Source organism: Anomalospiza imberbis, chromosome 8 (genome assembly GCF_031753505.1).
Source record: "Anomalospiza imberbis isolate Cuckoo-Finch-1a 21T00152 chromosome 8, ASM3175350v1, whole genome shotgun sequence".
Taxonomy (NCBI): domain Eukaryota; kingdom Metazoa; phylum Chordata; class Aves; order Passeriformes; family Viduidae; genus Anomalospiza; species Anomalospiza imberbis.
In genome coordinates, this window is record NC_089688.1 from 31,349,500 (window position 1) to 31,371,177 (window position 21,678).

Sequence of the window (21,678 nt, forward strand, 5' to 3'; positions counted from 1 at the left end):
AACCTCAGCCACAGCAGGGAAATTGTGCTTCCAGGAGAGTCTGCTTCAGCAAAGAAATAGAATTGTTTTATTTACAACAATGGCCACAGAAAATTATTTCCAGACTCTGGGCAGTGGCTCTGAAGAGCAAGGAATGGGAAATGGCACAGAAACCTAAGGCAGAGAAAAGAGCCTTGATGTGATCCCAAACCCCCTGTGGAATGGCAGTGCAGGAGTGGAGAGCTGGGGCTGTCTCTACTGGGATCATCGGTGCCAGGCTGCAGCTGGGGCTCGTGCCTGGTCCCTCAGAGCAGGGACCTGCTTGGATCTCTGAGTGGGAGGCTCCCAGGATACAGCCCTAAATGTCTGAATTTCTGGCATTTGGTGCTGGAAGTCAGTTTTGCCTTCAAATACAACTGCAGAACTGAGTCCTGTGTCTGTGCTGGTCAAACAGCTGCTCCCCTCATGAAGGACATTTTGTGCTTTCTTTTTTTGTATTTTAAAAGACTTTATGGATACAGTCTCTCTCCTTTTTAACACAAATGCCCTTGGCTTTGATGTTTTTTAGTCTGGCTGTGGTCTTATTTATTTTGTCAGGGTGGCAGAAGGGTTTGATGCAATTACAGGCCATATTGGGAATAGGAGGCAGCACTGCAAGGTTTATAACCAGCAGTGATCAGCCCAGCTGAATTAATGATACCATTGTCCTAAATTCAAAACCAGGTGGGAGGTGGGATAGATTGTTTAGGAAGCTGGCCAAACTGTATAGGGAAAAGTATGTGTTAATAATAAATACCACTGTTTCTTTACGCAGTGGGTGAGAAACTACGTGGAAAGATTGTCAATATTTGTTTGATAGCAGTGTTAAACTTTATTTAATGACAAAAGAAAATATTTTAGCATTTCGGGGGGTAAAGGGACTCGTGACAGGTTGTGAGCATGAACACCAACTTTGGGTCTGGAGCTCTTAGTTACAAGTAAATGTAAATTTTTGAGCTGTGATAGCTGTCAAGTGCTTCTGGTTATCCTTAAATTTATGGTAACGTTTTGCTCTTCAGTGAAATTTCACGGGATTGTGGTTTAATTGATCATTCCACTAGTTATTTTCCTTTCTTGGTTCAGCAAACAATAAAATCTTTCAGACCCACCCTCCTCCTGCAAATCACAGCAGCGCATTTTTCGGTTTCTACTGTTTGTTGGGTAACAGATCAAATTTGTTCAACAAACATAAGGCAAGATCCAAGGGAGATCTGGGATGGATGGAAGCTGAACTGCCCTTCCCTTATCTCTTGCTGGCATCAGTTGCCACACACTTTGGAGGTATTTGCATTTAATTATTGAGACTGGGACATTTAACAACTGACAAAAAGGTCTGAAACAGTGGCAGATATCAGTGAGTTCCACATGAGGGTACTTAAGAGAGGAAAGCAGAAGATATTTTCTCTCTGAGCACGGGTGTTTCCCATCTTAAAATGGCTTAAGAGTTATTCTGTTCAGCAAAAAAATATGTCCCAGGTCAAATCCATCAATCTCATCCCAGAAAACCAATCTAAACACCTGATTACCAGGTGGCCAGGGTGAGAGAGGTCTCTGCTTCTACCTCTGTGGTGCCAGGCACAGAGAATTGCAGGGTAAGGAGCAATTTTCTGCAATTTTAAAGGTTGTTTGAAAGTGTGGAAACCTCAGTCCTAGTCCCTACTCTAGGTCTCACTATTGTCTCTGTTGCAGTAGCTGCTTATGTAGATCTTGGGTGTTAAGAGATCCTAATGACAAGGATATTCTTAAAAATTATATTCTTCATTTATTTTTCCATTGCCGTTGACCCTTTATCAATCTGCACAGCTGCTGGCCTGAGTGTGTTGGTTTAAGGAGTGGTGACTTTATGTTCATACAAAGGAATATGTTGTGCTCTGACATGGTGTGTAAAATATTGGGGTATCCGCTACCAGAAAGCAAACAGGGATCAAAGAGTTCCTGTTCTGCATGATGTCCCCTCGCTGTAAGGTCAAAGATTTCTCTTATCTCATATTTGGTAAACAAATTTTGTTGCGTTCAAAGAGGTTGGTGTTCATTAATTGGGGTGGGTTGGAGCCAGTGGAGGTCTGGGAGAGGGAGGAGTGTTGGAAGCAGATGAGGTGCGACCAAGAGCAGCACAAAATGAGACAAGGCACAGGTGTCCTTTCATCTGCCTAGTGCTTTTCCCAAATAATCCCAAATCCTCTCATTTTCTCAGCAGTTCAACATCTCTTCCAAACATGGGAGAGCAACTCAAAAATAGCAGAGCTGGTTACCTAATAAATGTTTCAGCTGCAATCTTTCATTGACTCAAAGGAACTGTTTCTCAGGCTCTCAGGTTCTTCAAGCTTTAAATAATAGATTGGTTCAATTTTCTATGACTTTACTTGAAACATCTTGTTATGATAGGCCCAGAACATAAATTTTATACACTTTAGTGTTTTGGTCAAATGGATTTCTTTGCTGAATTCAGCCTGAATTTGTACTGAGCCTTTTTTCTCCCTATTTTTTAACTCTACTCCTGGCTGGAGAATGGCTACTGCTCTGGAATGTCATAGATCCTAAGTATCACAAGAATAAAATGATTTCCTTATACAGCTCTTGGCTCTCATGGAGATCAGGCCCCACCTGCTTACCTGGATGCTCTCACCCATAACTCACCAGGTGCGAGTTGTTTGGACAACCCTCTCTGCCCTCCTGTGAGCTGCTGGTGTGGATCCAAAGTCATTTCCTCTTGGGGGTGAGGGAGACAGGAGGAGAGCAGAGAGGAGTGGGCTGGGAAAGGAGCAGCAAGCCAGGAGAGAGAGGATACAAGAGGAACAAAGAGAGGAGACCTCCACAGCCACATGGCTGTGTGTTTGTCTGCAGTGGTGACTTCTCTGTGGGTGCCTTGCAAGATCTTTAATTGGTTCTGTTCCAGCTGTGCACAGGCTCTCAGACATCCATGGTGAACACAGGCACAGCTGGATAAGAAGAGGAACATCAGGAGAACTGAAGGGGTGCAGAGGGAATCTCCAGAGGGTCAGGGGGAGGGCTGTAGGGCTGAGCCTAGCAGCTGGAGATGACAGGGACAGAGCAGTGCCAGCAAGCCTTCTACAGGGAAAGTCAATTTCAGCCTGGTTTCTCTCCTTGCCAGATACACCACTGTACTTAAGGAACAATTTTGTAACTTAGTGGCCAGTGAGAAATGGAACCAAGTGCAGGAGGCCTATCCGGAGGGAACTGGTGTTCCCACGGCCAGGCAGCAAGGCTGTGTCCAGTATCAGATTAAATCATTTAATCTCCACCATCCCAAGCAAACACAGCTCAATCATAAATCTTGATTTCCTGATGCAATGAAACCATTCCTGCCCTACAATTTGCTTTGGTGTCACTTGTGCAAACAAAGCTTTGCATGGAGGTGCAAGGAAAGGGAATGGATGGGGAGAGTGGACAGGGAGCAGGGAGCTGTGTGCCATGGAGGCTATTTCAGCTTGGGATGAGTGATTGGTACCTGCTTTCTGGCCCTTGCCATGCCCTGTTGTAGGGGAGAAGCATCACTGATGCTAGAATAGAAGTTATGGTATCAGTTGAATTTGAAGGAGTTAGTGGGAGCTGACTGCTTATAATAATGAATTAAAAAGTGTGAACAACTTGCATCCTTTCTCCTATCCAAAGGACAAGCATTTCATTGTATAGTTGACTTTTAAAGGAAGCATGGATGCAAACTGAAACTAATGTTTCCACACATTCCCATCAAGTTCCAGCTCTGGTTAAATGAGCCAAGAGTCAAGAAAATCCCCCACTCCATCAACCATGCCACCTGGAGGGAAGAAACATCATTTGGTGCAAAATACCAGGTCAGTACTAGAGCACCATTTTGCTGCTGGCTCTTTTACTCACAGAAAGGGTGATAAAGTTCTGGAATGGCTGCCCGGGGAGGTGGTGCAGTCACCATCCCTGGGTGTGTTTAACAAAGCCTGGATGTGGCACTGGGTGCCAGGGTTGAGTTGAGGTGTTGGGGCTGGGTTGGACTCGATGATCTTGAAGGTCTCTTCCAACCTGGTCATTCTGTGAATTCTGTGAATTCTGTAAATTCTGTGATTTTTTTTTTTTTTTTCTGCAATGTCAGGGTAGTGACCACTGCAAATGAAGCAAATGAAATTAAATAGAGGGGATGGTTCAACAGGTGCCAACTGGTGTCTTGACTACTGTCCCAGCAACTCTGGTGCTTTAGTGTGTTCCAGCCAACTCTGCAACAGTCCCACCTCAGGGCTTGGCTGAGTTTTATTTAGTTATTAAATTGTATTTAAGAAAGTACAAAATGCCATGAAGGAAATTAGGATTTGGGGTAGAAAGCATGATGAACAGCCCTTTGAGCACCAATATTAGAGGAGATGGAGGAGGAGGAGGTTCTCCTTGTGCCAGACCTGAGATGTCCCCACAATCCACAGAGGTCTCTGTGCTGGAGCAAGAGGACATTTCCTGAAGGAGCTGTGGCCATGGAGAGCTGATGCTGGATTATCCTGTTGGTTTATGCTGAAGGAGTGCAGCCCAGGGGAAGGACCCACAATGGAGCATTAAAAAAGGGTGAGGAGGACAGAGCAACAGTGACAAACTGCCATGGACTCACCACAGCCCCCTGTGCCACTCAGAGAGAGGGAAAGGACAGCAGTGGAATGAAGAAGTGACCTTGAGCCTGGCAGAAGAGGGAGTGGGGAAGGTGTTGTTTCAGTTGTGTGTGTTTTTCATTATACATGTCTGTTTTAATTGGCAATCAAGTTATTTTTCTATAAGCTGAATCTGTTTTCCATGTGACAGTAAGTGATTTCCCCATCTTTACCTCAACCCATGAACTTCTCCACCTTTTTTTCTCCTCCTGCCCTGTTGAGGAGGAGGAATGAGAGAGGGGCTGGGTGGGTGTCTTGCAGCCAGCCAAAGGCAATCCACCACGCTTCTTTTTTATCTGGGGAACCGAGATGCTGTGCTCCACACAGAGAATGCCAGTCCTGGAGTAGGATGGCCATGCAGTGCTGATTGCCACTGGGATCTGTGTGGACCAGTCACCCTGAGTGCGGGTTGTCTCACATGTTCTCTTTTTGTGTTCAAATAGTATCAATTTTCATTGACTTTTGAATGGTTTTAGTCTGGTTTTATTTTTCTTTCATCTCTCCAGGTCTGCAACAGCTGCCCCAATGTGTTTACCAAGCTACAACCCTTACTTCCTCCAGTCCCTCCAAAAGACCACTTCCTCCACCTGCCTTGCAAAGCCATGAGAATAAAGGTCTCCCCATGTTTACAGTGTCAACCAACTGTTTGCATGTCTAACAAACTAATCCTTTCATTTCTCCCCCCATTCTCACAATGGAGTTTGTGCCTCCTTTCTCCTTTAGATCGTCCTTTGGCTCTCCTGTGCTGTGTGAAGTTGAGTTTGGTCATTGGCTGACCAGGACTGTTGCATTGCATGGTTCAGGAGGCACAAGAAACCTGATCCTGAGTTTTTGAGAAGTAATTTGTTTGCCAATCAGTAATAAATCCAAAACTAACAGCAGGAACAACCAGGATGTCAAATTTTTATCTACTAGAAGTTTTTGCACTTTCTGTCTAGAAAAGAAAATGCAGAATTCTGAGTTGTACAACTTAGTAACACCCTGAGACTTTTTAAAGATTGATTGAACTTTGAATATAACCCTACTTTGAACTGAGGCTTGGACCAGGGGCTCTTCCAGGCTAAGTAGTTTCTGTGTTCTTTGATGAGCGCTTGGATCCACTGAAAATTTATCATGACCTGAGATGCTTTCTCTTTGTAAAAATCCATTGTAAGTTCCATTGGATGCCCTTACTTTTCTATTACCTTAAATCTGTTATAAATCTCAGGGCATAACTGTGTCAAGAGTTCTGCCAACTTCTTAAGAGCTTCAGAAATAGAGAATTTGGGGTGAATTTTCACTTATTTTCTATATTTGCCCCTATTCCCAGACTTAGACCCCTTATTCTCTGGGAAGGTTTTGTGCAGTTTAACAATGATCAGTGTATGACCACTTGGCTTGGGTTTGTGTCAAAAGTCAAAAGATTACTTTTGATGAACTTGCAGAGCTTAAACATCCTAACTCTTGTTGCCCTGGTGAGGACAGAGCACACTGAGGGATGAACAGGGGGAGAACAGAAAAAGAAGAATGTATTCACTTTTACTGCATGTTTTTGTGACATCTCTTAGGACAGAGTACAAAGGGTTTCCATAAGCCCTTGGGTTGTTTCCCACTGTAGTCCCACCCTTCCACATGTTCAGTCCCAAAAAAAAAAAATCACATTTTGCACCAGCCTAAGAAGCAGCTTTGGCTCAGATACAGCTCAAACCCAAGAAAGGGACAAGTTACATAAGTGACAGCTAGAGAACTCCACAGCCAAAGAGGGATGGGGTGGAAAAACAGCAGCTACTGCAACCACTTCTGATCTCTGCTTTCCCTGGATCAGATGCCAGGTATTGTCCTCCTGTAGAACCAGGAAGCTGTAAATATTGGTTTACAAATCAAACATGTGGCCTTGAAAGTTGGGGAAGTGAGACCAGTGGGGAATGTGGTATTGAGCTACAGAAACAAGAGATTGGGCTGCTGAGCTGCACCCTTTGGTGAGTCTGCCTATAAATTCTGGTGTCCTCCTGCATCAGGAGCTCCAAGGAGATGGCTGCCACCAGGATCTTGTCTTGGATGGTGATGGTAATACTTCACATTCAGGTGGATGCAGGTAAAGAGCCTCACTTCTGATTACCTTTGTAGCTTTATTTCACCTTGGGCTAACATAGGGATTTAATGGTAAAATAAGATTTGTCAGCATGGCTCAGATTTTTTGAAAACCATGAGCAGGTCAAACCTATGAGCTGAACAAATCAATGCTATCAAAATTGCTTAATGAATTTAATTTTTTTCCCATCATTTTTTTGTAAAGAGCTTAGTAAAGGAAATTAAAATGAATATACTGCAAAGCCAATTATAACATTTTCCACTCCTTTATATTGGGATAATGGATTTAAAGACTAATAAGTATTTTCTGGACTAAATTCATATTTATTTTAAAGGGGGTGAGGTGTACAAACTGTGGGGTTTGCATTTGATTAGATTATAATGGAAATTACTGCCATTTTTTATAGGTTTAATTTCCCATAGGCTAATTCCTGTTAGGAGTGTAATTTAATTTGGTTACAGAGTCAATGATCTGCCCAGCCAATTCCATCCCTTTGTGGACCAATGCAAATACTAGTGGGTCTGATGGGAGGGGGGATATTTCAAACAGGATGAAATAGGCTTTTTATATTCCAAAAATACTTTTCCCTTTTCCAGGTGAGACTTCCCTGACAGAGCAGGGTGTTAGCCTGGTGCTGGGAGAGACAAAACCTTTCTTTTTAAGCAGCTGCTGCTGCGTCCTGTATGCAGGGATGGAAAAACATCAAAAGTGTTGCCACAGCTGCTGTCTTTCCACCCCTTCCTCTTTCAGGTGTAAACAGCCATCCAGCCCCACAGAGCTGTGAATGTCCAAGTGGTGTACAGGTTTTCCCTTGGATTATGGGGGATTCATTCTGCTCCCTGTCCATTCTTCCAGCTCAGGGGGCTGGGTGACCTGAGAAATCTGGTCCCACTTCAAGGCACTCTCTGGGCCAGTTGCAGGTTTTGGTGGGCTCACAAAGAGTGTTGATGGTTATTGGGAGAAAATGCTGCTGAGGTTGACTGAAATAGACAGAAATCTCCTGGATCTAAAGTTTGTTGGCTGCAAATTGCTAGTGACTGAAACAGGGTTTGAGCAAGTTGCATGTTAAATTTGCCTTGTTGACCTTCACATATGCTATCTTATTTTTTTCTTCTCTAGAAACAACAAGACCCCCAATAACTACTGACTCCACGACTAGTAAGTAGAATTTATCGGGTTGTTACTTTCTATAATAGTGATAGATTTATGTTTTTGAGATGGTGTTTATTGTTGGGAAGAATTTAGTATGATTAAAAAGCTCACATGTTCTTTAGGGTGGGGATGGGGAGAAGTAAATTATCTGGGCTGGAGGAATCTGGGGATGGCTTTGCCCTCCAGCAACCAGCCTCTTTGCTAGAATGGAAAAGATCTTCTGTCACTTGTGCCCTTCAGTGGGATCTTGACTCACTTCCTCTTTCAGGTGTAAAGTTCTGGAATGAACTTGACTTGAACTAATGAACTAAAAGCAAAAACCTTCTTTCCCTTTCCATGCTTACACACACACTCCCTCACACACAGCAGAAATAAATCACATTCAGGGCTGTTTCCAGACTCAGGTTTTTAATGCCCCCATTATTTGCTGTCTCCATAAATATTTGATGTGAAATTAATGATACTGAAAACTAAGCTGGGATGTTGATGTTCAGCTGTAAAATACTGAGTTGATTTTTAATCCTTTCATTACCATCCAGCTAATTTAGATTTAAAGCCTTGCATGTATGAGGAGCAGCATGGTGGGATGTGTTGGAAAGTTTCCTAATATCTGAATAAATTACATTTGTGTCTGTCAGGATCTTCTGCATCCAGAAATCACTTCAAACAAACACATAGACTGTGAGTTTGAGAGCCAATGTCACAGGTCTTACCAAACATGATATTAGTGAGGGCATATTCCCACCTCTCAGGCTGTCCACACAGTAGGATTTTTATCCCCATCAGCAGCTGGAGATAATCCACTCCCTTGAAAATCCCCTGACATCCCTTTGCCAGTCCCACTAGGGGATCCTGTGCATGCAAACTTCTTGTCCTCATTACTTAATTCATGTAATGTTCCTTCAACATGTTTTTTTTCTTGGTTTTGTTTCTTGTGTTAACACTAGCATATTCTCCAACAAAAATGCCTCTAACAGATAACTTTAAAGTTATATAAAAATGCACATTGTTTATAGGATTGGCCTTGCTAAATATTCTCTTCCAGGGTGATGAAAACTCTGCTACTCCAGTGGTAGCCAACATACCAGGGTAGTCAGTGTCCTTCAGACTGGGGTCCCAGATGCTGAATGCACCCATGTAGAATCCACATGGCAGCACATACGTGCACTTAAAACACAGCATGTAATTGAATATTTGTAGCTCCTCTCACAGAAAGAATGAGAGTCATCACTGCAATGAACAGCTTAGTTAAATCACTGCTTGGGTTAAAAGCTTAGGGTAATAAAGGCAGGTTGAAAGTGGAGGTTGTATAAATGCAGCGATTTCTGAGTATGTCTGGAATACCAGAGCAAAGTCATCCACGGTTTAAACAGACAATTTTTGGCTGAATACAGGTTTGTAGTACAAATTTTGGCTGAATACAGGTTTGTAGACTGCTTTTCAGTCACCTGGGTAGGGACAGAGCAGGACTCATATGAAATGCCGTTATTAATTCTGATTATAGGTTTGGTTCTGTCACCTGATCAAAAAACACCGGGAAAGAGATCACCTTTCTCCGTGTGCCAGAGCCCTGTCCTAAGGGACACCTCAGATGTCTTAGTGCCACCTGCAGGCTTTCCATCAGCCCTAGCAGGGAAAACCTTCTTTGACCCAGTTAGTGAAACCAGCCGCGTGGTGTTGATGGAATCAGTGGTGTTGGAGGTGGAAGGGAATGAGAGGTAGCTTAGATGTGGTGGGAACGTCAGCAGATCCTGGGATAGGGAGCTTTTGGAGACTGCCTTTTTACCTGCATCTGTGCTCGAGGAAAAAAATGAGATGTGCAGCCTCCCTTGTCACTGGCCTTGTTCTGACTACCTCCCCAGATATTTTATGTCATCTTCCTTTCTGTTGAGGTTTTTGTTGCTCGATTTGGAGAAAGAGGCAGTTTTTCACAGCCTATTCTTATATCAGTAGCAGAGCTATCAGCTCCTGATCAGGTCAGCTGAAACCAGCTGGATAGAATCAAATTGTTCCATCTGAAAAAGACCTTTAATATCATCAGTTCAACTGTTAACCCAGCAGCCCCACACATTTACATGTCTACATGTGCCACATTTACATGTCTTTTAAATCCCTTCAAGGGATGCTGACTCCACCAATGCTCTGGGCAGCCTGTTCCTTCCGGGGAGAGATTTCCCCTTATCTCCAGTCTGACTTGAGGCCATGTCCTGGTTATGGGGGAGAAGGGACTGACCCCTTTTCAGCCTCATTTCAGTGTAGCTGTAGGGAGCAATAAGCTTCCCCCTGAGCCTTCTTTCCTCCAGGCTGAGTCCCCCCAGCTCCCTTGAGTGGATCCCATCCAGACTTGTGAATATCCAAGCGGTGTACAGGTTTTCCCTTGGATTATGGGGGATTCATTCTGCTCCCTGTCCATTCTTCCAGCTCAGGGGGCTGGGTGACCTGAGAAATCTGGTCCCACTTCAAGGCACTCTCTGGGCCAGTTGCAGGTTTTGGTGGGCTCACAAAGAGTGTTGATGGTTATTGGGAGAAAATGCTGCTGAGGTTGACTGAAATAGATAGAAATCTCCTGGATCTAAAGTTTGTTGGCTGCAAATTGCTAGAGACTGAAACAGGGTTTGAGGAAGTTGCATGTTAAATTTACCTTGTTAACCTTCACATATGCTATCTTATTTTTTTCTTCTCTAGAAACAACAAGACCCCCAATAACTACTGACTCCACGACTAGTAAGTAGAATTTATCGGATTGTTACTTTCTACAATAGTGATAGATTTATGTTTTTGAGATGGTGTTTATTGTTGGGAAGAATTTAGTATGATTAAAAAGCTCACATTTTCTTTAGGGTGGGGATGGGGAGAAGTAAATTATCTGGGCTGGAGGAATCTGGGGATGGCTTTGCCCTCCAGCAACCAGCCTCTTTGCTAGAATGGAAAAGATCTTCTGTCACTTGTGCCCTTCAGTGGGATCTTGACTCACTGGAGGAAGTGACAGCTCCCAGAGAATTTGTCCTAATTCTCTTGCTCTCTGTGTTTTTTTTTCCCTGCTTCTTCTCCTCCACAGTTCCAATCATATTTGATGGTGAGTCTGTCTGCCAGGGTTCTCGTCACGGCCCTGGGCACAGGGATGCGACATGCCTGCCCCGGCTGCCCCAGCCTCTCCATCCTACAGTGTGGGAGCTGAGGATGGGCTTCCAGCCCTGGGCTGCGCTGCAGGTGGATGCAGCCATGCCCAGAGAGGGTGTGGGGTGTCATTCCCTGGACCCAGAACACCACTGGCTTGACCAAGGGGTTTGTGTCTCTCAAAGATCTTCTTCTGAGGCTGAACGATGGGCCCAACTGGTGTGCAGGCAATGTGGAGATCTACTACTTCGGAGCCTGGGAGAAGGTGTGTGGCTACCTGTGGGACATGCAGGATGCCACAGTGGTGTGCAGGCAGCTGGGCTGTGGCTTCCCTCTCGCAGCCATGTACCCCTTCCCTCCGAGCAACTTGTACCCGTACATGATTACTGAGGTGAACTGTACGGGCAATGAGAACTACGTGTGGCAGTGCCCCTACACATACAAGTACAGTCCCTGTTACCATGGAGCTGCTTCTGTCATATGCTCAGGTGGGTGTCTGTGTTTTGGTGGCATTTTCCTGAAGAAAATCCGTCTGGATTGAGGTGGGATGAAGGCTGCCCAGCCCTTGCTCCACGCTCAGCAGGGCAGCAGCAGGCCGTGGGTCCACGTGCCTGATGCAGAGGGGGTGTTTCAGAGGGAGCATCAATCTCATGTTTGCAGACTGTACCTGGGAAATCTGAGGTTTGGGCATCACTCCTGCACAGAGCAGGGTGTGAGGAGAGGGATGGTTTTTAGTCAGGCCATCCTCCCCATGGGTCCCTCCATAACTTTCCATGAAATTAAATACATGGTCCAAGGGGAGCCAAGCAGTCCTAGTGCCTCACATCCTCTGATTTTCTCCTTCCAGACTCGGGAATAACAGTGACTCCAGCAACAGGTAACAAGAGATTTCTGTTTATATATGGGTTTTCCATGGGGTTTTCTTTCTCTGGGATGCTCTGTGTAGGCTGTACTTACAGACCCTGGCTAATGTCCCTAACATTCAGGGAGATGTGGGATTGCTTTGGGATCATTTGGGATTGAACAGCCACTTCTTCTGTGGGAGAGGTTTGGCTCTGGTCTTCATGGCACTGCAGTGGGGATGCCCTTGAGCAAGTGCTGGCACTGCAGCCATCTCAGTCCTGCCACATTGCAGTGCTGACTGTGGGCTTTGGTTTTCATTGGGGTTCAACGGGATTCCCGTTGGAGAGGGGGGACTCCCAGCGGGATGATCCTCTTAGGTAAAACACTGCTTGCTCATCTGCTGCTCTCTCCCTGCAGCACCTGCTGTCTCCAGATTCATGCCCACCAGGCTGCGGACTACAACAGGTATGTCCAGAGGAGCTGTGTGGCTGCACTAGCTTCTGCCCTCAGTTATGCATCACAGAATCATAGGATGATGAGGTTGGAAGGGATCTCTGAAGTACATCTGGTCCTACCCCCTGGCTAAAAGCAGGATCAGCCAGAGCTGGCTTCCCAAATCCATATCCAGAGGGCTTTTGGCTATTTGCCACCTCTGTGGGCAACCTGTGTCCATGCTCAGTCACCCTTGCAGAGAAAAAAAGTATCTCCTGAAGTTCAGAGGAAACCCTCTGTGTTTCAGTTTGTGTCCATGGTCTCTTGTCCCCTCACTGGGCACCACTGGAAAGAACCTGGAGAGGGTTGACTTCCAGCAGGTTGTATCTCTTAGGAAAAATGCCAGGAGTGAATCCTGCTGATTTCTCCCTGCAGCACCAGGTGCCTCCAGCTCAACTTTCCCTCTGTCACGGACCACATTTAGGTCCACAGGAGTTAGGGGGTCTGATTATTTCCTTCCTCAGGTGGACAGCCAACCCCATGAATCTGGGTTATTGTATGAGCTGAGCACAGCCCGTGCCCTGGGCTCGGGGGATGCAGGGATGATGTTTTGGGGTGCCTGGCAGGGAGGGTCTCTGTGGGGCTGTGGCAGAACCTCCTTGACGGGGCCATGCCCGCCAAGAATCTGACGGATTCTGGCAATGGGATAAGATCTCTCTGCCCATGCCCAGGCTCTGCTCTTTTTCTCAGAGAACCTCTCCTGTGGTGGCTTACTTCAGGGATTGTCTGGCACCATCCAGAGCCCGGGATACCCCAGCTCCTACCCCGACAACTCCTACTGCGTGTGGCGCATCTGGCTGCGGGACCCGGCCCGCAGGATCCAGCTCCAGTTCACGGACGTGGAGTGAGTCCAGCCGGGCTCTGGGAGCAGCTTCATCCTCACTGCGGGGCCTCGGCAGCCTCTGCCCGAGCACTGGGGCGAGGTGGGAATGGGGCTGGGTTGCTGTGGTCAGACAGACCCTCCTCTCCCTGCAGGCTGGAAGGCAACACCTGCTCCTACGATGCCATCGAGGTGTTCGACGGAGGGTCCCCCCAGAGCAGGCGCCTCGGCCTTGTTTGCTGGAACGACCATCGTGTCTTCAACTCATCTGGGAACCAGCTCACCGTCCTGTTCCACAGTGATAGCAGCGTCACCAGGAGAGGCTTCCACGCCTACTACTCATCATTTCTTGCCTTCAATACCACCATGGGTAAGGCTAGAGCTGTCCTTTACTCCTCGCCAGGGCAGGAGCTCAAACTCAATCACAAAGAGCTTCTGGCGGCTTTCAACACCTTGTGGGCATCCAGACCCCCTGGCCCCAGTTAGAGGTATCCTGGCTCAAGGGCATTTTTCAGGATAGGATGGCCATGAGGCTGCTGCCAACCCTGTTTCTTTGCCTGGTGGGCAGGCATGGGACTCTCTCCACCTCCCCCCCAGTGCTGCCACTGAGCCAACATCAATTTCCCTGGCCTGTAGGGCAAGGGAATTTGTAGGCAGAGGATTTGCTCAGCCCTGGCATACTCATTGCCACAGAGGCCAAAGGCTACTTCTTGTTTTTCCAAAATAAAGGGAGCTGATGCGCTCAGCCACAGTGCAGAGAACTCCTTTTGGCAGCTGAGGAGCTGTGGAGCAGCAAGGCTGGCTGCTGCTCTGTCTGCAGTGCCAGGCTCCCTCTGAATGGCAGCAGCACCGTCTGCCTGACCGTCCTCCCTCCAGTTTGGTGTCACCTGCAAATGTGCTGAGGGTCCACTCTGTCCCACCCTGCTGACAATTAACAAAAGAGGTCAAGGCCCTGCTGATGGGATCTGTTGCACGTGCGGAAGACCAGCTGCACCCTGGGCTGGTGGGTGGAGGGGTAGGTGCAGCCACACAGGTACCCGCCATGTGTCCAGGTAGTGATTGTGGGTCTGGTGTTTCAGTGTCCCTTCAGGAGCCCTTCTGGGGAGGGGTGACCCCCAGAGGGCTGTTTCTCTTAGGCAAAATGCTGAGTGTTCACGTGCTGCTCTCTCCCTACAGCTCCCAATACTTCCACTCAGTCACCAACCTCAGGTAGGTTTGGAGGATTTGGGTAAGTTTATGAGCTGGGTATTTATCAGCATTCTTTTTTTGAAACAAAATTATTTGATTTTTTTTTTCCTCTTCCCTTTGGTCATTAACAATTGTAATAGGGAGTTCCTCTTTCAAGGAACATCTGGCCTCCATAGTTCCAGTCTCAAAACTGTCCAGTTCTATGGAAAATATTTGTGTCCTGCTAGTGCAGGCACTGCAGATTAGCATTATAAAATCTATTCAGTGTGGTTAGCATCTCCTAACCTGCATTCAGATGTATATGAACCTGATGGAGAGGCTACTGAAGCTGATAGAAGTCACTATCTCTACATTTAGACATAAACTTCACACAGACATACTCCAAATGCAACCCTAAAGGTGCATACATATCTTTTTCTTCTTGTATTTTTCTCTGCAGAAGATTATTCTTGTGGTGGTTTGCTCTCCTCTTCATCTGGTACCTTACAGAGCCCATTTTACCCCAGAAATTATCCAAACAATGCCAACTGCGTGTGGGAAATACAAGTAAAAAGCAACTTCCGTGTCACACTTGAATTCACAGATATTCAGTAAGTAAGAATTTATTACTTGGGAAGATGAACATATGGGACTGACATCTTGGACTTACTAAGCAAAAGCCTACTTGATTTCAAGGATCTTTATCAAAGCTTTTAGTCCATCTGGAGAGGGAAGATGTGTTCATTTTTGCTTATTTAGTCAAAAAATAAGATATGGCTGACATCTACTGAGACAGAAATTGGAGGCTGTAGATTCTGTTTCAAAGATTTGACAGTCTTATCAATCAAATGTATTCTTCTGCCAGAGATAAAGAGATAATCTGACTAAAAAACCAAACCAACAAGCAAACAAAAACCAAAGAACATAAAAACGAAGCCTTAAACTAAATAGTTACCTTTCTTCCCAGGATGGAAGGTGGCAGATGCCTCTCTGACTATGTGGAAATCTATGATGGGCCCCTGCACACCTCTCCTCTCCTTGGGAAGATTTGTTCTGGTTATTACCCCACGTACACATCGTCCTCAAACCTGCTGAGCGTCCGCTTTCACAGCGACTCCCGACACACATACAGAGGGTTTCAGGCCAGCTATCATTCCACTCCAGCTGATGACAGCACCAGTAAGTTCATTTTTAAAGCAGAAACACGCTTTTCAATTATTTTCCAGTTCACTGATTGTTAATCTTGTTAGTGTTTTAAATTAGATCTTTAAATTTCAATTAGATCTGTAGCATTTTCATGGAGATTCAAGTCCGTGGTTTGGATTCTGAACTCCTTCTGCCATACCAACTGCTTCTGCAAAAGATAGTGTTTATTTAATCCACTACTTACAACCTTTTTTGGTCACTTCACTGAGCTTGTATCATATTTTCTCTACCATCCACTAGCACTGCTGTGTTTGCCAGACTACATGCACGTGGTTGTGAGCAGATACTTCCTTCAGTCCCATGGCTACTCTGCTTGGAACCTCACCCTGAACGACCCCTTTTGCACACCCAACATCACATCAAATTCCGTGTCATTTGACATTCCATACACTCGCTGTGGCACTGTCAGAGAGGTAGGACTGAACATTTCAACAAAGTGGGCAAATAACGGGGGGATATAAAAATTCAAACAGAATATTTTGCTTTGAAAACCAGCACAAATTGAAAGCCACCTGGGAACTGCAGGGACTGGAAGTTTCCTGGTGATTATGGGTTGTCTCTCTCTCTGCTGAAGGATAAGGCTTATTTGTACTTGCATTTCTGCCTCTGCTGACAGAACATTCCCTTACAGCCCGCTATCCATCTCCGAAGGAACAAGCTCTGGAAGGATACAAATACTTGGCATTTTCAAGGTCCCAGGCAGAGTGTAATAGTTACAAAGGTTTCAAAGCTTTCACTAAGCATGACTAATAATGTTGTAGCCAGATTTCAGCTTAAATAATGTGCTGGGCCTGAACCTTCACGTACTTAATGTTGTACAGGTTGCATTTAATTCTGTTACATCTGCATTTATTGTGAGTATTTTTCTAGGCCAAAATCGTGGGCACTGAATATCACATGAAGGTTACAGAGTTTTATCTTGAGAACAGAAATTACTAGATTCAGACTTTTCCACATCAGACTTTCTGGGAAACAATGTTTTTACAGTGCACATTGCTGTAAGGGTACACCAAAGTTCAGAATGTATAATAGGGTACCTGGCTATATGAATTAATTTTACATTTTATTTTATGTGCTAAACAGGGAAACAACAACACAATCAGCTATTCCAACATTATTAGAGGGTCCTCTTCTGGTACATTAATCACAAGAAATAGAAATCTTCTCTTGCATGTCAACTGCAAGATGCTCCAGAACACGTGGGCAAAAACGATGTACGTTGCGGACGACAACTTTGAAGTCAACGAAACTCAGTATGAGAGATACGACGTAAACCTCACATTTTATGACTCTTCAAGCTTCTCACGGCCAGTGTATGACTCACCCTACCATGTTGGCATCAACCAGAATTTGTTCCTGGAAGCTTCCCTGCACAGCTCTGATCCATTGCTGGAGTTATTTCTGGACACTTGTGTGGCATCTCCCACTCGCCACAATTTTACAACAAGAACCTATCCTATAATCAAGAATGGGTGAGTTGTTATGAATTACAATTACAGATAAAACTGCCTTCAAGCTCCTGTATCTCTTATTATTATTTTTTTTAAAATTTAATGGAATAGTGTGAATATAGCACACAATAATGACAGCTTTTAATCAATTAATGGACAAGAGCATTCAGGGTTTACTGGGAAAAGGGAGATGGATTAACCCAAAATATAACACACACTACAGCTTAAAATAAAAAGTAGACTAAATGGCTATGTTCATTATGGATTATTATTATTATTATTATTGTTGTTGTTGTTGTTGTTGTTACTACTGCTACTACTACTAATAATAATAATAGTAATAATAATGTAATAGCAAAATACCTCAGGTAAGGTTAATTTACCTTCACAGAATCATACAAACACCACATATCAGACACACGACAGGCTGAGGAATGGCAATGTGGTTCAATTCTGCCAAAGAAAGGCATTTTGGTTTTCCCACTTACAGCTTTCTGAACCGTTTTCATTATGTTTAAAAATAATTTCTCATGTCCTGTGTTTTATTGCATGTAAATAACTGACTGCAGTGTGTATTCATAAGAGGGTTTTTTTTGTTCCTTTTTAGGTGTATCAAAGATCCCACCTATGCTGCTTATTACTCACCCCAGAGAAACATCCTCCGGTTTAAATTCAATGCCTTCCAGTTCATTCGGAGCAATCCAGAGGTTTACCTGCAGTGTGAGCTGGTGGTGTGCAGGGCCTATGACTATTCTTCCAGATGCCACCAAGGCTGTCTTCAAAGGTCCAAGAGAGAGGCAAGCTCTGACCTAGAAAGTGTGATTGTTGTTGCTGGCCCAATACAGCTTTGGGAACCTGGTTCTGAGATTATGAAGGAACTTGGATCTGAGTAAAACTGTCTCCTTTGACAGATAGCATCTTTAAATGCCAATTGAATTCTGGAAGAAACTATGCTGCTAGATTGCCAGAAGCTCTAGAATAAATATTAGGAATGTTCTTACTGACTCATGCCTGTTAATCCCACTTCGCATCAATCTTCCCCATACAACAAAAATGCTACCTCAGCAGTTCTATGGGGAGTGAAATTTGTGATCTTTAAGCTTTTTGTTCGTTGTTTGCTTTCTTAATGGTAAAACTGAAATGTTGAAATTGCAGTTTAGGTTCTATAAACAAGTTCTGTTAATACACACCTGAGTCTGGATGTATTAGAGTGCAGAAATCTGTTAATCTAGAATAATATTTTCCAGCATTTTTTATGTTTTGGGCATAACACCATGAGGGATAAAGCATGACCAGGTCTTTTAGTCTCTCCCAGAGCTGAATTCTTTTTTGTCATCCAGGAAAACCTGAATGTTTCCTGTGTACAGTTTAATTTTTGCTGTCAACCCCTGGCAGTTCATAGAATCACAGAATATGGAAGGGATCCACAGGGATCATTGAGTCCAGCTCCTGTTCCTGCACAGACACCCCAACAATCCCACCCTGGCACTGCTGTCCAAACTCCTGGAGCTCTGGCAGCCTCGAGGCTGTGCCATTCCCTGGGGAGCCTGGGCAGTGCCCAGCACCCTCTGGGGGAAGAACCTTTCCCTGATATCCAACTTAAACCTCCCTGACACAATTTCAGGCCATGTCCTTGACTCCTGTCACTGGCCACCAGAGGTTGGTGCTGTCCCTCACTTCCCCTCACGAGGAAGCTGCAGACCATAATGAGGGCTCCCCTCAGTCACTGTTCTCACTCTGGATGGGTTTCTCTTGAAGCAGAAAATGAAGAAAGTAATTCCATACCAGATTAGGTAAACCTTGCTAAACACCTGGTCACATTGTCTGAGTAATTTGGTGGATTGAGCAATTTCCTTGCATTGAGTAATTTCATTGATGATTCAAGATTAAAATCCAAGCCTGACTGAGCCTTCCTTGGTGGAGGCTCACTTCATGAAAAGAGGTGGGCTTGACATAACAACTCAAAATTGAAGGAAGCCAAAAGACCAGGGGAAGTTTAACAACCCTCAGATTGGTTTTGGTGCAACACAACAGCCACCCTGTAATATTGGGCTCTCTTATTTAATCATAGCACATGAACCATAAAAGCCCTCTTCTCAAGATGGATATCTTGGTTCTGCCCGTGAAAAATACAGCCAGATCTGCTGTGAGATCAGCACAGCATAACACCTTATGTCTGTAACACCTCATGTCTGTCATCCTGAGTGCCATCCTGTGGCATGTACAGGGAACCAGCACTGCTGTGGCGCCCCAAATCCCGGGTTAAGTTTGGGGCCCCTCACTGCAAAATGTCATTGAGGTGCTGGAGCGTGTCCAGAGAAGGGCAAAGGAGCTGGGGAAGGGTCTGGACCACATAAGGAGTGGGAGCTGGAAATGTGTTCAAAACTTCCAGGGGGAAAAACCTTAGATCAGACTTCAATGCCTCTCACTTATGCTGTGCCACTGTGATAAAGTCATTGCACTACAACCAGAGGAAATTTTTCAGTGGAAGGTTCTTGAAGGGGAAGAGGGCTGGGAGATAATATGGACTGAGGATTAAACTGGATGGAAATTTAATGACAGACAAGAGTTTAATATTTGTGACTTAAGTCAGTGGAGTAGCTAATGGTTTCTGATGACCTCCTGTTGTCATGCAACCACAACCTACAAAATAGCAGCAAAACCCCACACGTCTCTATAATTTCCTCCTCTGTTAAATACTGGTGAATGAACAGCAATGTCCCCAGAGAGGTATTTGCACTGTCATATTTGTATTAAGGTCTGAAGTTCTCCTCACCATTCCTTAGCTATGTATAAGTCTTCTCCAGTTCTATATAAAATCTTAAGTTTAGGGCAAATGGTGTAGCCATTAAAGTGTTCTTAGTAAATTCAAACGATGATTATTAATAAATGGCATGTACCCTCATATTTTCTTTTTTTAACCATGCTTCCCTGAAGTGCTCCACCAAATCTTATTTGAAAAAGCTTGTACTAGCATTTATTTCTCTTTCAAGGCTGCTGGTCACTTCAGTAAAAGCCCACATTATTATTCTTAGCTCAAGTTCTTGGTTCAAAACTACACCAATCTTGCTACACTCTAGGGTGGCAGCTACAAAAAGAACAATGGAATAAGTCAATGGCTATTGTCCTTTTCCTTTTGAAGGGATGACTCACCCATCCTTATGACAGGACAGAGTAGATTCATTGTGTTGTTGTATTCACATGGACCAGGGAACACCAAAGCCAGAGCTCCAGCACAGTGAAATCCTCAAGAAAAGCATATAGGTCAGGGATGAGGAAAGGATATAGCAAGTGATGAGATGGATGAAATTCTAACTTGCAAACACAATGCAGAATATTTTCAGAGTACTTTGAACATTTCTGTGGATCTGATCTGTTCTGGGACCATATTGGATGAGCTTGAAGTCAGTCTAATATATCTGAATATCAATGAAAGCCATAAAAATATATTTTATATCCTCTTATTTTAAGATGTCTCCTCCACCTTTTCCCCTCTTGTTCTTTCCAATGTATTTAGATAAATAGACCAATACAACATTCATCTTCTCTAACAAAGAGATGTTTGCTGAAGTGCCTGGCTTAGGCAAGCAAATCTTGCCAGCTGTTCCAGCAAGCTGTGAGCCCTTGAGTAGCCAGTTACTGCAGCCAGTGCCTGCCCATGAATTATGGTGCAGCCAAATTCTGGGCTCTGTTCTTTACACAAATTCTTGGTTATTTATATAACGTAAACACAGCTTGGAGCCCACTGGGCAGACCTCGTCTCTGACTTTGAATGGTAAAGAACAAAACCTGCTGCTAAGCATGGCATGGCCATGCCCTGGTTGCACCAGGCTCTGCACTGTGCAGGAGGGTGTGGCACAGTCTGGCTTGGTTTTGGGGAGTTTTCCAGCATGGGGGCTGAGGAATGTTTGCCCTCAATATGCACCATCATTGTGAAATTTATAAATTTAGAGCTTCACACAAGCAGTGAGTAGTTCAGCAAATATCTTTAGGATGGATTTCAAGAAGTGTGTTGGAGGCCTGATCATGCAGAGGTTAAGGCAAACACTTAACTGCCCCGGTGGTTTACAAGGAATTTGGGATACTAGTCATAGTAGAAAAGTTATGCACATAACTTATTTAAACATTTGCTAATTCAAATATTTTATTTTAATGGTTTCTCTTGGCTCACAGTTAAATGTCAATGCATATTTGCCATCATGCAATATTTAATACGTGCAATATATGTGTAAAACTGGTTTCACTTACTGTGGCAAAGTTAACTAACTTCTCTTCTGTCTATGAATTGTTACAGAATGCCTTGCAATGTGGGAGGTAAGGTGAGGTGTATTTACAGTTGTCATTGTCCACTCATTCAGTAAATACTGCTGCCTCACATGATCACACGTAGAGCATCCCTAACACCATAAAAAGCACATTGGCAGAAATTATCTTCCCAGTTAGGTGGGGGAAAAGGTGAAACGTGAAAGGAAATGTCACATACTACACTTTGCTTTCTATCTTGCTACCTGTGTGATTCCGAGAAAATAAAACATGCAGCTCAGAAAACTAGATTGTGTTGCATTGAGAACTGGACTGCAGACAGGAAGAAATTTCTTCTGTTTATTGGTAATTTTTTTTGATGCAGATTTTAATTATAAAAGCTGCACATTCCTAAGATAAACTGCTTAATACATTCAGACCTTTGGTTAGTGCTAAGAAGAATGCAAAAAGTAT

The 21,678-nt window shown here is 44.4% G+C and overlaps 2 protein-coding genes across 2 annotated transcripts; both read left to right on the forward strand.

The window, feature by feature from the left end:
- Positions 1–10,320: 10,320 nt before the first annotated feature.
- Positions 10,321–12,525, forward strand: LOC137478403 (deleted in malignant brain tumors 1 protein-like). The gene is made up of 3 exons (XM_068198288.1): positions 10,321–11,471; positions 11,831–11,860; positions 12,244–12,525. Exons 1-3 carry the CDS (start codon positions 11,081–11,083, stop codon positions 12,321–12,323), a joined length of 501 nt encoding a protein of 166 aa, XP_068054389.1. The 5' UTR covers positions 10,321–11,080; the 3' UTR covers positions 12,324–12,525.
- Positions 12,526–12,957: 432 nt separating this feature from the next.
- LOC137478400 (deleted in malignant brain tumors 1 protein-like) lies at positions 12,958–18,151 on the forward strand. The gene is made up of 8 exons (XM_068198285.1): positions 12,958–13,162; positions 13,294–13,508; positions 14,315–14,347; positions 14,766–14,916; positions 15,273–15,484; positions 15,752–15,924; positions 16,595–16,983; positions 17,570–18,151. The coding sequence occupies exons 2-8, from the start codon at positions 13,505–13,507 to the stop codon at positions 17,853–17,855; spliced, it is 1,248 nt and encodes a 415-aa protein (XP_068054386.1). The 5' UTR covers positions 12,958–13,162; positions 13,294–13,504; the 3' UTR covers positions 17,856–18,151.
- The last annotated feature ends 3,527 nt before the right edge of the window (positions 18,152–21,678 follow it).